The sequence below is a fragment of the Artemia sp. Qi Xiang Cuo genome, chromosome 16 (genome assembly GCF_049724085.1).
Source record: "Artemia sp. Qi Xiang Cuo chromosome 16, ASM4972408v1, whole genome shotgun sequence".
In the NCBI taxonomy this organism is placed as follows: Eukaryota; Metazoa; Arthropoda; class Branchiopoda; order Anostraca; family Artemiidae; genus Artemia; species Artemia sp. Qi Xiang Cuo.
Genome location: NC_142809.1, coordinates 4,057,692 through 4,068,758, shown reverse-complemented (window position 1 = coordinate 4,068,758; position 11,067 = coordinate 4,057,692). Strand labels below are relative to the sequence as shown.

Here is an 11,067-nt window from a genome sequence, read left to right as displayed (position 1 = left end):
GTAGCAAAAGACAAATACTGCCATAAATCTAAGCTATAGATTAATATGGATATTATTACCATTATTTAGGGTTAAAAATTTCAAAATATGACTTAATTGACTTTTCTACAAAAATATCTTTTTAGAAACCCTATTCTGTTGTTTATCCCTTTAGTTGACTATTGACATGTAAATAGAATACTTGTTTTCTTTTGTTGTAAAAATGTCACTTTAATTTAAAACGTCACAATTTATCCTCCTATTATCTGTCGTATTTGTCAACGATCATATGAAGCCAAATTAGGTGTTACAAATGTTGGTTGGACTTGTTTGTAAACAAGAAAAGTTACCGCTTGCCTTTTTCATGGTTGAATTGTGGCAACAACGGACAGGGTTTACACACCAAAATTAATAGGTGAATAGCAACCAAATAAAAAATCGCAGAGAATCCGGGTTTTCAGGTATGAATAAACCGAAGATGAAATCAGGGGGAGGGGCAAAATGTTTTCTTTTTCGTATTCTTGGCACTTTAAGGCACTTGTATGTATTATTTTGATTCCAAGGATCCTTAATATGGGAAGTGCCGTCATAAGGTTTTCCCAGTATCCCTATTGAGGGAGAGTTTAGAGTGAACATGATGTTATCAAACGACCCTGGCTCTCATAAACGGAGTGAGTTAAAGTCCGATCAAGGCTCTCAGGCCTATGACGAATGGCGTATTAATGCACATGGTGGCGGTAAACTGTAAAATGATCAAGTAGAAATAAAACAGTGCCATCTATTTAGATTTAAAATGAAAATCGATCTGCTTGGGGAGACAAATATATCTATGCGCCAATTCTTAGCCGAGCCACCAGAACATTGCGCATTTTTTTTCTGGATGGATAAGTTGAAAAATTACAAATTTTTGGGAAATCTATTAAAAGTATTTATTCTTTTTTCAATAATTTATTCTTGAACAATAATTTAAAGAGATAAATTTTTATATAAAAAAAGTGCTCATATTCAGCGAAAACCATATTTTTGCATTACTCTCCAGCATCAACCGTATAATTTTTCAGTTTAAGTGGAATATCAGATTCTTAGCTTTTTCAAACCCGCTCTAAAGTTTATTTAAGTCTTTCAATGACGTAGGTTTCAGGCCCTACTATCCCAGGTGCATTGTGCTGTGTTATAAAAACTGCTAGCCTTAGTTTTGAATATGCAGAATTGGACCCAGGAAGGCCAGTTCTATGACCCTTTAAATTATGAGTTTCGAATAAGACATGCCACATAAATTTGGCATGTCTTAGGTTATATTAAGTCTTAACTTGTAAGTTAAATCATAATTTTAGTCCGATTGACAAATACATACGATATGCCTTATTCAGAAAAGTTACCACAATTTACCTTCTGAAGATACTTCTGAAATTAGATCAAATTTATACATGAAATTGTATGTGGGCACATTATTATCGATTTATGAATAGTATTATTAAGATCTGCCATTAAGGTTTTGGAGCCATAACTAATCCTGCTTAAGGAAATGAGTATCAAGTCAGTCAATTCATCTTTGCTTACAAAAATTTCCCACTTATTTTCCCAAAAAGGAGATAAAAGATAGCATGTGGTTTTTGAACCGACGAATTGCTAGCTATAATAGCAAAAACTTCTAGGAAGTCTGTTTCTTGGCTTCGTAGCAAAATTGTGAATATTGCTTCAAGTATAGAAATATTCAAGTATAGAATTATTGCTTCAAGTATAGAATAATCGCTCAACTGAGCTTTCACTTAGTATTCGTTTGCGCCTTCCACTATATGCTACAAACAGAGTTCTTCACGACTACTATTAAAGGATTTAACTGCAACATCTTTTCTACCATTTGCTAAGGTTTAATATGACATTGATGTCTATATGTGTACCATGGACATCATAAAAATCCCTTGTCCCTTTGGACCCACACGAAAAATTTGTCTTATTTAAATAGATTTTGAGTCTGTTCACCCTCAGCTAAGAATGTAAATTATCAACTGTGTGCCTGATCGATGTCTGGAGTAACCGTTCTCTCTTCGCAGCCCTAATAGCTACTATATTATCGGAAAACAGGGACACTGTCACTCTTTCGACGGTTTTATTCCTATCAATAACCATGAAACAGAAATCTGGAACACAATTAGGCATGCTAACAGTATGAAAAAATTTGGACCCAGAATGGATTACTGTGGGACTCCGTAAACCACATAACTCAGTCCGAATTTTTTGGAAATTTTGTTCATCACAAACTTAACGCCGGTTACTGAGAAAGCTCTTTATAGGTATCAAATAAAAAAACAAGTTTTTTCAACCGAAAGTAAGGAGCAGCGTTAAAACTTCAAATGAAAAGATATTCCGTATTTGAGGGAATAATTTGTAAGCTCTTCTTAAGTTTCCTAAGCTCTCGCTCTTTACGCTAAAGTTTGACTTTTTGTCACAATTCTTTAAGAAAGACTGCTCGAACACAAGGGCCAATGCATTTGAACGAGAAGTATTTTCAAAGAACTTTAAGACTTTAGTGTAAAGAGCGAGGGTTCAAGGGGCTCGTTCGATTGGAAATTGAAAGTTCTAGTGACCTTTGTTAAGAGTCATAATCGATCGGTCGGAAAACAGGGTATTAAGCAGAAAAATCAAGGACATGTTGAGGGACATATTGAGCTAGAAGACCCTGTATGCATCCAGATTGTTATATGGGCATATCTGTAACACTTCAGGCAGCCATTCTTTTATGGAATAATTTTGTGTTCGTTTTAAGTTTTAATGTTGCTCCTTGCTTTCAGTTCTCATCGTTTTTTCAATTAATGCCGGAAGATTCGTCTCACCCCTCCGTGGAAAATTACCCACCCGCCCACGAAAATTTTCTCCATTGAAAGTTCCTCCCGAATGAAATCCCCTGCCCGCAGAAAATTCCGTCCTTGCTGAAAATTCCCTTCGGAAAATTTCCTGCGGACAATTTCACCTTGGAAGTTCTTCTTAGCTGACTTTCATTTGAAAAAAAAAAACTTGTTTTGTTTATTTAATTTTGATCATTTTTCAAATCCAACTGGATATCCTCTCTCCTTAGGAAATTTTTCCTGGAAGCCTCTCCCCTCCGGAATTTTCTGCGAGTAAATTTCTCCCGCTGAAAATTCCCCCATGAAGAATTCATCCCTCGGAAAATTCTCCCTCCCCATCCATCGTAATAATCACCCAGACAGTCCAAGCCCACTGGAAATTTTTCCCGGAGCATCTCCACCTGTAAAATAAAGTCACCAAAGAGAAAGCAAGACAAATGAAGAGAATTTCGTATAGGAGCTCTGGCAATTTCCACATGCGTAAAATTTCCCCTGGGAAGTTTAACCCTGGGACCTCCCCCTCCAAGGAAAATTCTCCCCATGGTAAATATACCCTCACCTGTAGAAAATACCCCCCTCCCTCGCCGAAAAATGTCTGCATTCAACATCCCAATTACAAATACCATATGTTAATAATGGGCAAATTTCATAACTTACAGCTCTTTCTCAAGAGGCCGCGGGGGTTATGTTATCCCCTTATGCATAGTTATTGGACCTTCCAACTATGTTGAACAAAATGACTATCTAAAAATTTTGACAAGATATGTTCGGGGGGAAAGGGGCGTGGGAGTAGGGCTAGTTGCCGTCCATTATTTCTTAGTCACTTAAAGAGGGTACTAGAACTTTTGATTTCCGTTCGGTTGAGCCCTCTACTGATCTTTTAGGACCATTGGTTCGATACGATCACTCATGGGAAAAAAAATAATAACAAAACGCATCCATGATTTTTCTTCTGTCGAAAAACTCTATATTCTACAGTTTTCCAGATAGGAGGTTGAAACCTCTACAGGTAGGGTTCTCTGATACGCTGAATCTGATGGTGCAATTTCGTTCCTATACTTTCTGGGGTGTATCCCTCCTTTTTCGAAAATCACGTAAATTTTCTCAGGGTCGTAGATTTTGATGGGTGACATTGAAATTAATTAGTTTTATATATTTGGAATCAGGATAAAAGCCAATTTGTTTGATGCATCTATTGTCATTAAAATTCAATTTTTAGAGTTTCGGCTACTATTAGACTGTATCGCTCCGTCTTACAGTTCGTTACCACGAACTAAATGATTACAAAGAGTATCTTTGCAATAACAAAAGCTTTACCACGGATCAAATACGGATCATATATGCTTCCAAGAACAGTCCATGGCCAACTATGTCAAAAGTCCTCACTGAATCTACATTCACAGTCCCAACGTTGACACCAATATCTGGAGTTACGTTAATTGCACTAGTTAGAAGTATCAATGCACGCTCCGTCTTTCTATTCATTCAAAACCGAAATTATTACTGTTTAGCCAACTAAAATTCTCTACAAGATAAATTAGCGTGGCTCTAACACATTTTTCAACTAGGCAGGAAATAACTGACAGCACTGATATGTGGCGGTAATTACCAGGATCGTTTTTATCACCACCCTTATAAACCCGTGTGTCTCTTGCTTTTTTTTCTAAACAATATGAAAACTTACCGTGTCGAAGCTATTACCGTGAAATATTACGAAAATACCATGTCATTATTCAGTAATATTAGAACGAAATATATAGATGGAAAGATGTATTTCCGAATTTTTACGCGTACTTGGTATGCGTAGTGTTAATCCAAAAGTTTGTGTCTATATCAAATCGTCTACGCTGTTGTTACGATGGTGCTTCCTGTCAAATTACGATGGTGCTTCCTGTTCTTATCCATGGGTTTTACAGCTTGCGCAATATATCTTGTAAACTAAACATTTCATGTCTTTCATTTATTTTTTGGAAAATATATTGTTTTATTCATTGTTTCTTCAACTAAGTTTCCGACTTTTAATATTTTCAATAATACTCAATTCATTAACCATTTTGAAAAGTCTATCATAAAAGAATGTAAATGTAATGCTTGCATTATTTTTTTCCCCAGACAAAGACATCCAATCAATTTGGTTGGGACAGTTTTTCGAATTAGCTCAGAATAAAAAAGCAACAGAGTTTTGTTTTGAGTCTCATACCCGACCCAATCCTAATTTAAAAGACTTTAAAGAAAGGTAAATTGTTTCATCAAATTTATGGGAATAAAACCCTTGATATGGATTAAAATTCTACCGAAATCAAAGGAGCTGCATTTTCAAAAGCTAAAGCCAATGAAAAAAAGAGATCGAAAACACAAAATTAAATTAAACCGATTTTTGTCGTAAGTCATATAGGCTTAGACCTGTCATCTGTATTACTGCAGCCTTCAAAATACAAGATATGCAATCTTTTAAGCCCTATTAAAAAGACAAACGATAAGAGAAGATATAGTAGCTTGGCAATACTTCGGCCACTTAGCTCAACCACTTTCGACGATAGCAAGAAGTTTTTAAACTAGTGTTTTATCCTTAGATCATCTTGGAATCTTACGTGCAGATCATCTTGCGTGTAGGCTGCAAGGCCCTCGAGTAGATGCAACTCTTGATTCCGTGTTAAAAAGTATATCCAAAAGAGCAGGGGTATTATCCGTCAGTGAAGTTTTTCTCAAAGCAAGCACCTGGGACAGATTAAGATTGCCTAAATTTACTAGGGAAATAGGTCGCACTAGGGTTTCTAGACCACCCAAACTTCTTGGTGTCCATTCTACACTTTCTCATATGAAAAGCGTACATCTCCGCGACTTTTAAAGCGTAGATAATCTGTGCACAGTAGAAGTTAAGGTCAATATGTAGGCTATGGTGGACTGGTCCATCCCAGATTGCCTTTGAAGGAGCTGAAACGGAATTCAGTTTTATCCCATATGTGGTCCCAGTCCGCTTGGAAAACAACCTTATCAATCTTATCCCAACACTTAAGGTGGGAAGATTTGGATTTTCTTTTCCCAGATTCAGAAGAATGAGTACTACTAATGGGAATTGATAGGGACAGAGGGATATAATCACTATATTCATCTTCCAGACAAACTTTTATCACTAGATTTGAATCAGGATGATGGAGCAATACTGCAGGGTCAAGGTTTGACGTGCTACCAGAAATTCATGGTAGCCAAGCCAAGACAGTTGATAGTCTATCATCCGTCCATCCATCCTGGGGCAGAACTAAGGTAGATATTCATAGAGCTTTAGGAATGGTCGAGATTTCTGGGTGGATTCATGACGGTAAATGGTTGGCAAAATAGAAAGAAAGTTTTGGCTCTTGCACTTGATTTCTGGAGTAAGTCAAAATTAAAGTCAACAATATGCATACACTTTCAACTCATTTTTTGATCTTTTTTAACAATCTGGCTACTTTTCTGCAAGCAATAGCAAATTTCCTTTCAGAAGCTTCGTCTCTTTAATTTGTTGGAAGATAGAGATTAACTTTAATTAGTTCATCAATTGTTGTGGCGAGAAAGCAATCATAGCAGTCTTGATTGGTAAGATTTCAAGATGGCTAGACCACCGCTTGGCCTTCCTTTTGTTTAAAGTCTTCTAACCGGGAACAGATTTACTTTTACATTAGAAGGGCGTAAAAGCTGAGAGTTGATATCTGTCAAAAAGTGCTCCTGTAATCAAATCGCGTTATACCATGTACATAGTTTCTCCAAATCTGGTAATATGACAGTGAAATTTTACAGAATCTGGTGTCTATTCTGTTTTCTACCTCCATGGTTACACCACAAGTTTCCGCTTTTGGCTTATATTTCTGCTTGTTCATATACTAAACTTTGTTTTCTGCTTTGGCGGACCGTATTTTTTATCACCCTGACCCTTTTGTAGAAGCGGCAGCCCTTTTAAATGATAAATATTTTACACAATGGGCTAGGGAAGCCATAGAAATAACAAAAAACATATTCACAGATTTGGCAATTAACGAAAGTGCAGCTAGTTTGAATATTGATTAATTGAATGTTGATATTGATTTAATAAACGAACCAAATGTCTCAAATCGTTGCTCGTCATGCGAAATTACCAAGGGATTAAATTAAATATATAATCCAAAGAAATATCTGCATAGGACGCCAATGAGAGGATTATTTGACATCGAAATAGTTCAGCTTTTTTTTTTGAATAAACGAACCAAATGTCACAAATCGTTGCTCGTCATGCGAAATTACCAAGGGATTAAATTAAATATATAATCCAAAGAAATATTTGCATAGGACGCCAATGAGAGGATTATTTGACATCGAAATAGTTCAGCTTTTTTTTTTTTAATAAACGAACCAACTGTCACAAATCGTTGCTCATCATACGGAATTACCAAGGGATTAAATTAAATATATAATCCAAAGAAATATCTGCATAGGACGCCAATGAGAGGATTATTTCACATCGAAATAGTTCAGCTTCTGTTTTAATAAACGAGCCAAATGTCACAAATCGTTGCTCGTCATGCGAAATTACCAAGGGATTAAATTAAATATATAATCCAAAGAAATATCTGCATAGGACGCCAATGAGAAGATTATTTGACATCGAAATAGTTCAGCTTTTTTTTTAATAATCGAACCAAATGTCACAAATCGTTGCTCGTCATGCGAAATTACCAAGGGATTAAATTAAATATATAATCCAAAGAAATATCTGCATAGGACGCCAATGAGAAGATTATTTGACATCGAAATAGTTCAGCTTTTTTTAATAATCGAACCAAATGTCACAAATCGTTGCTCGTCATGCGAAATTACCAAGGGATTAAATTAAATATATAATCCAAAGAAATATCTGCATAGGACGCCAATGAGAAGATTATTTGACATCGAAATAGTTCAGCTTTTTTTTTAATAATCGAACCAAATGTCACAAATCGTTGCTCGTCATGCGAAATTACCAAGGGATTAAATTAAATATATAATCCAAAGAAATATCTGCATAGGACGCCAATGAGAGGATTATTTCACATCGAAATAGTTCAGCTTCTGTTTTAATAAACGAGCCAAATGTCACAAATCGTTGCTCGTCATGCAAAATTACCAAGGGATTAAATTAAATATATAATCCAAAGAAATATCTGCATAGGACGCCAATGAGAGGATTATTTCACATCGAAATAGTTCAGCTTCTGTTTTAATAAACGAGCCAAATGTCACAAATCGTTGCTCGTCATGCAAAATTACCAAGGGATTAAATTAAATATATAATCCAAAGAAATATTTGCATAGGACGCCAATGAGAGGATTATTTGACATCGAAATAGTTCAGCTTTTTTTTTTTGAATAAACGAACCAACTGTCACAAATCGTTGCTCATCATACGGAATTACCAAGGGATTAAATTAAATATATAATCCAAAGAAATATCTGCATAGGACGCCAATGAGAGGATTATTTCACATCGAAATAGTTCAGCTTCTGTTTTAATAAACGAGCCAAATGTCACAAATCGTTGCTCGTCATGCGAAATTACCAAGGGATTAAATTAAATATATAATCCAAAGAAATATCTACATGGGACGCCAATGAGAGGATTATTTGGTATCGAAATAGTTCAGCTTTTTTTTCAATAGAATAACTGCGTTCTTTTTGCGTTCAACAACTAGTTGGTGCTGTTTTGTTTAAGAAGCATATCGTTGTATTGTAAAATATTTTCTACTTCAACTGGTTTTTCATGGAGTAGCTATTTATATATATGTTTTATTTCATCTTCCTTTTTTATTTTAGGTTCCTCCTTTTTTTACGCTGTTAAGGATACTTTCGTTCTTAATGCTGAGGAAGACTTATTGTGTACAGGCCTCAAATTTGTTTGATGGTTCTTCTTTCTCTTCCTTCTGGTCAAAGACCTATTGTTTCAAGATTTCCTCATTTGTTTTATTCACATTGCAAGAACCATATTTCAGGTCTTTTAATAAAAATCAGGTCTTCAATAAAAATTTCAACCTTCTCCGTAGGTTTCTGTTTCGGGTTCTAATATCTGCATGGAAGTATTGAAAATTGTAAAGGTGGACAAACTACCCAGAACTGCTCTAAAGCTGTTATGAATATGGCGGTCATTTAACCCAGTTGGGTATATAGCCTAAAACAGTTTAGTGTTAATTCGGATTTCAGCTAAAGTTTAAAAAAAAACTTAAAATGACTCCGGGTTAAAAGCGAAAGTTTGCAGATTCTGGCCTCTATTATTTTCACCATGTCTATGGTTACCCTGCAACAGTGGCGTTAATTCACGAAAATTTAGGAGGTAATTTTGTTGTTTTTGTGTTGCTCAATGAAAATATTAAAAAGGCATTTTCCAATTAAAAATTCCAAGAATAATGTGTTTTTCCCAAATGTAGGGGGCAAATAACCCTTGCCCTTGCACCCCAAGTTTCCTTGTTGCCTTGCTCCCCAATTGACGGTCTTGCGCCCCAAGTTTCTAGTTTTTCTTTATATTGCAAGAAAGCAGATATCCTATTTTTACTAGTTAAAAGAGTAGTCCGTTTTTTGGAGAATCCACTGATTTGCTAACTAAAACATATATACCATTTTATTTGCCGACGATCTTTCCAATCAAAATAATCGTCATCGACGCATAAGATATCAATTAAAAAATGCTACAAGATAGCAAACTTCATATCTTTATTATTAGAAGTAATCCATTTTAATTTATTATATGGATAAATTATATGGATATGGATAAATGGATTATATTAAATGGATAAATTTATTAAATTTAATTTATTTAATTTATTTAATTTATTAATCATTTTTGTTTCAGGTTGTGATAATCAGTTCTCTGCTTGGTAGTATTGCAAATTGTAAAGGTGGTCGAACTACTTATAGCTGTTCCAAGGCTGCTGTGAATATGGCAACCATGTGTCTATCCCGTGAGATCACCGACCTGATTTTTGCAACCCTTCATCCAGGCCATGTTCAAACAGATATGGGTTCAAGTGGTGGTAGATCCGCTCCAGTCAAGGTTGAAGAAAGCGCTCTTGGAATGTACAATGTAGTTTCTAAATTGAAAATAGAAGATAGTGGAATATTTTGTGATTGGAATGGCTGCAAGTTACCTTGGTAGTTGATCCTGTAGAATTACTTATTAAATTGCTGACCAATCAGTTGTCAATTTAATGAAATAAATATTTGGGTTCCTCTTAAGCAGCTTTGTTGACTAGAGCGTCAAAATTGTAGTTTTCAAGGGTGAAAATACATATATACCTACTTCCAGATTTAATGGTACACATTTTTCAAGATAGAAATGTATAACATTTAATTTCCTGTATTGAGTTTTTTTTCAGTGTACTATGAATATTTTACACTAACAGACTTTCTGAACACTGGAAGATACCACCCACCTGAATCAGTGGCAAAATCCATAAGAATCGTGATAAGAAATGTCTTAAGTTTGTTTCTTAAGGCATATTACCCTAGAAGAAAATCTTTTGACAGCCTAAAAAATTAATCCAAAAACTCGGCTTTGTTAATTCAATATCAGAGCCAAAAATAGTTTTGCTTTTTGTCGAACATTTTAATTATGTCGTTCGTAAAAAAAATATGCTTTATCCTTTCATCTTTTAAACGATAAACATATCCGTCTAGCGCTCTTTGGAAGCTACACACAAATCTGCTTTGCTCTTTAAGTTGATTGGAGATAAATCGAAAATTAAAATAATCTTGGAGCAGTTAAAATTGCTTATTATTATGAAACCACAGTTTATAGAATTATCCAGTAAGTTTATCGCAGATCATTTCTGGTCTTCATTCTCACTGCGAACAAAAAGCTCCTCCCACTTATTCATGGGTTAGCGGGCTAGTCTGTACGCGTCAATCAATGAGAAATGGTTCGAAATTGTATCATTCATAATTGTGAAAGCAGAAAAAAACTAGGTGAGCCAGCCAAGTGGTTTGCAAGTGTCCCATCTCACAGGTATGACTTAATTTATCTACAAATTATGACTTTATATATTATTTAAAACCAGTGGACTCAACTGATTGGCCTATGTAGGATTTTTATAAAAACGGGGGCGGGGGGTTGATGAAATTTGTGAAAATAAGGAATTTTTTTTCTTTTAATAACTGGTGGAATAGGTGTGATGGTTTCAGGGGCGGATCCCGGGTTTTTTTTTGTGGGGGGGGGGGGCAAAATAGGTTGATCCGATAAACGTTACGTTAGGAGCAAGTTTAA

General features: G+C 35.2%; 1 protein-coding gene across 1 annotated transcript in view; it reads left to right on the top strand.

Moving 5' to 3' along the window:
• The window catches only part of LOC148942489 (uncharacterized), a 58,787-nt gene extending 48,747 nt beyond the window's left edge, over nt 1-10,040 (top strand). The window contains exon 4 of the mRNA XM_089102477.1: nt 9,658-10,040. Within this exon, the coding sequence (XP_088958603.1) occupies nt 9,658-9,960 (303 nt within the window). The 3' untranslated portion in view covers nt 9,961-10,040. The remainder of the gene's footprint in view (nt 1-9,657) is intronic.
• Nucleotides 10,041-11,067: the final 1,027 nt, after the last annotated feature.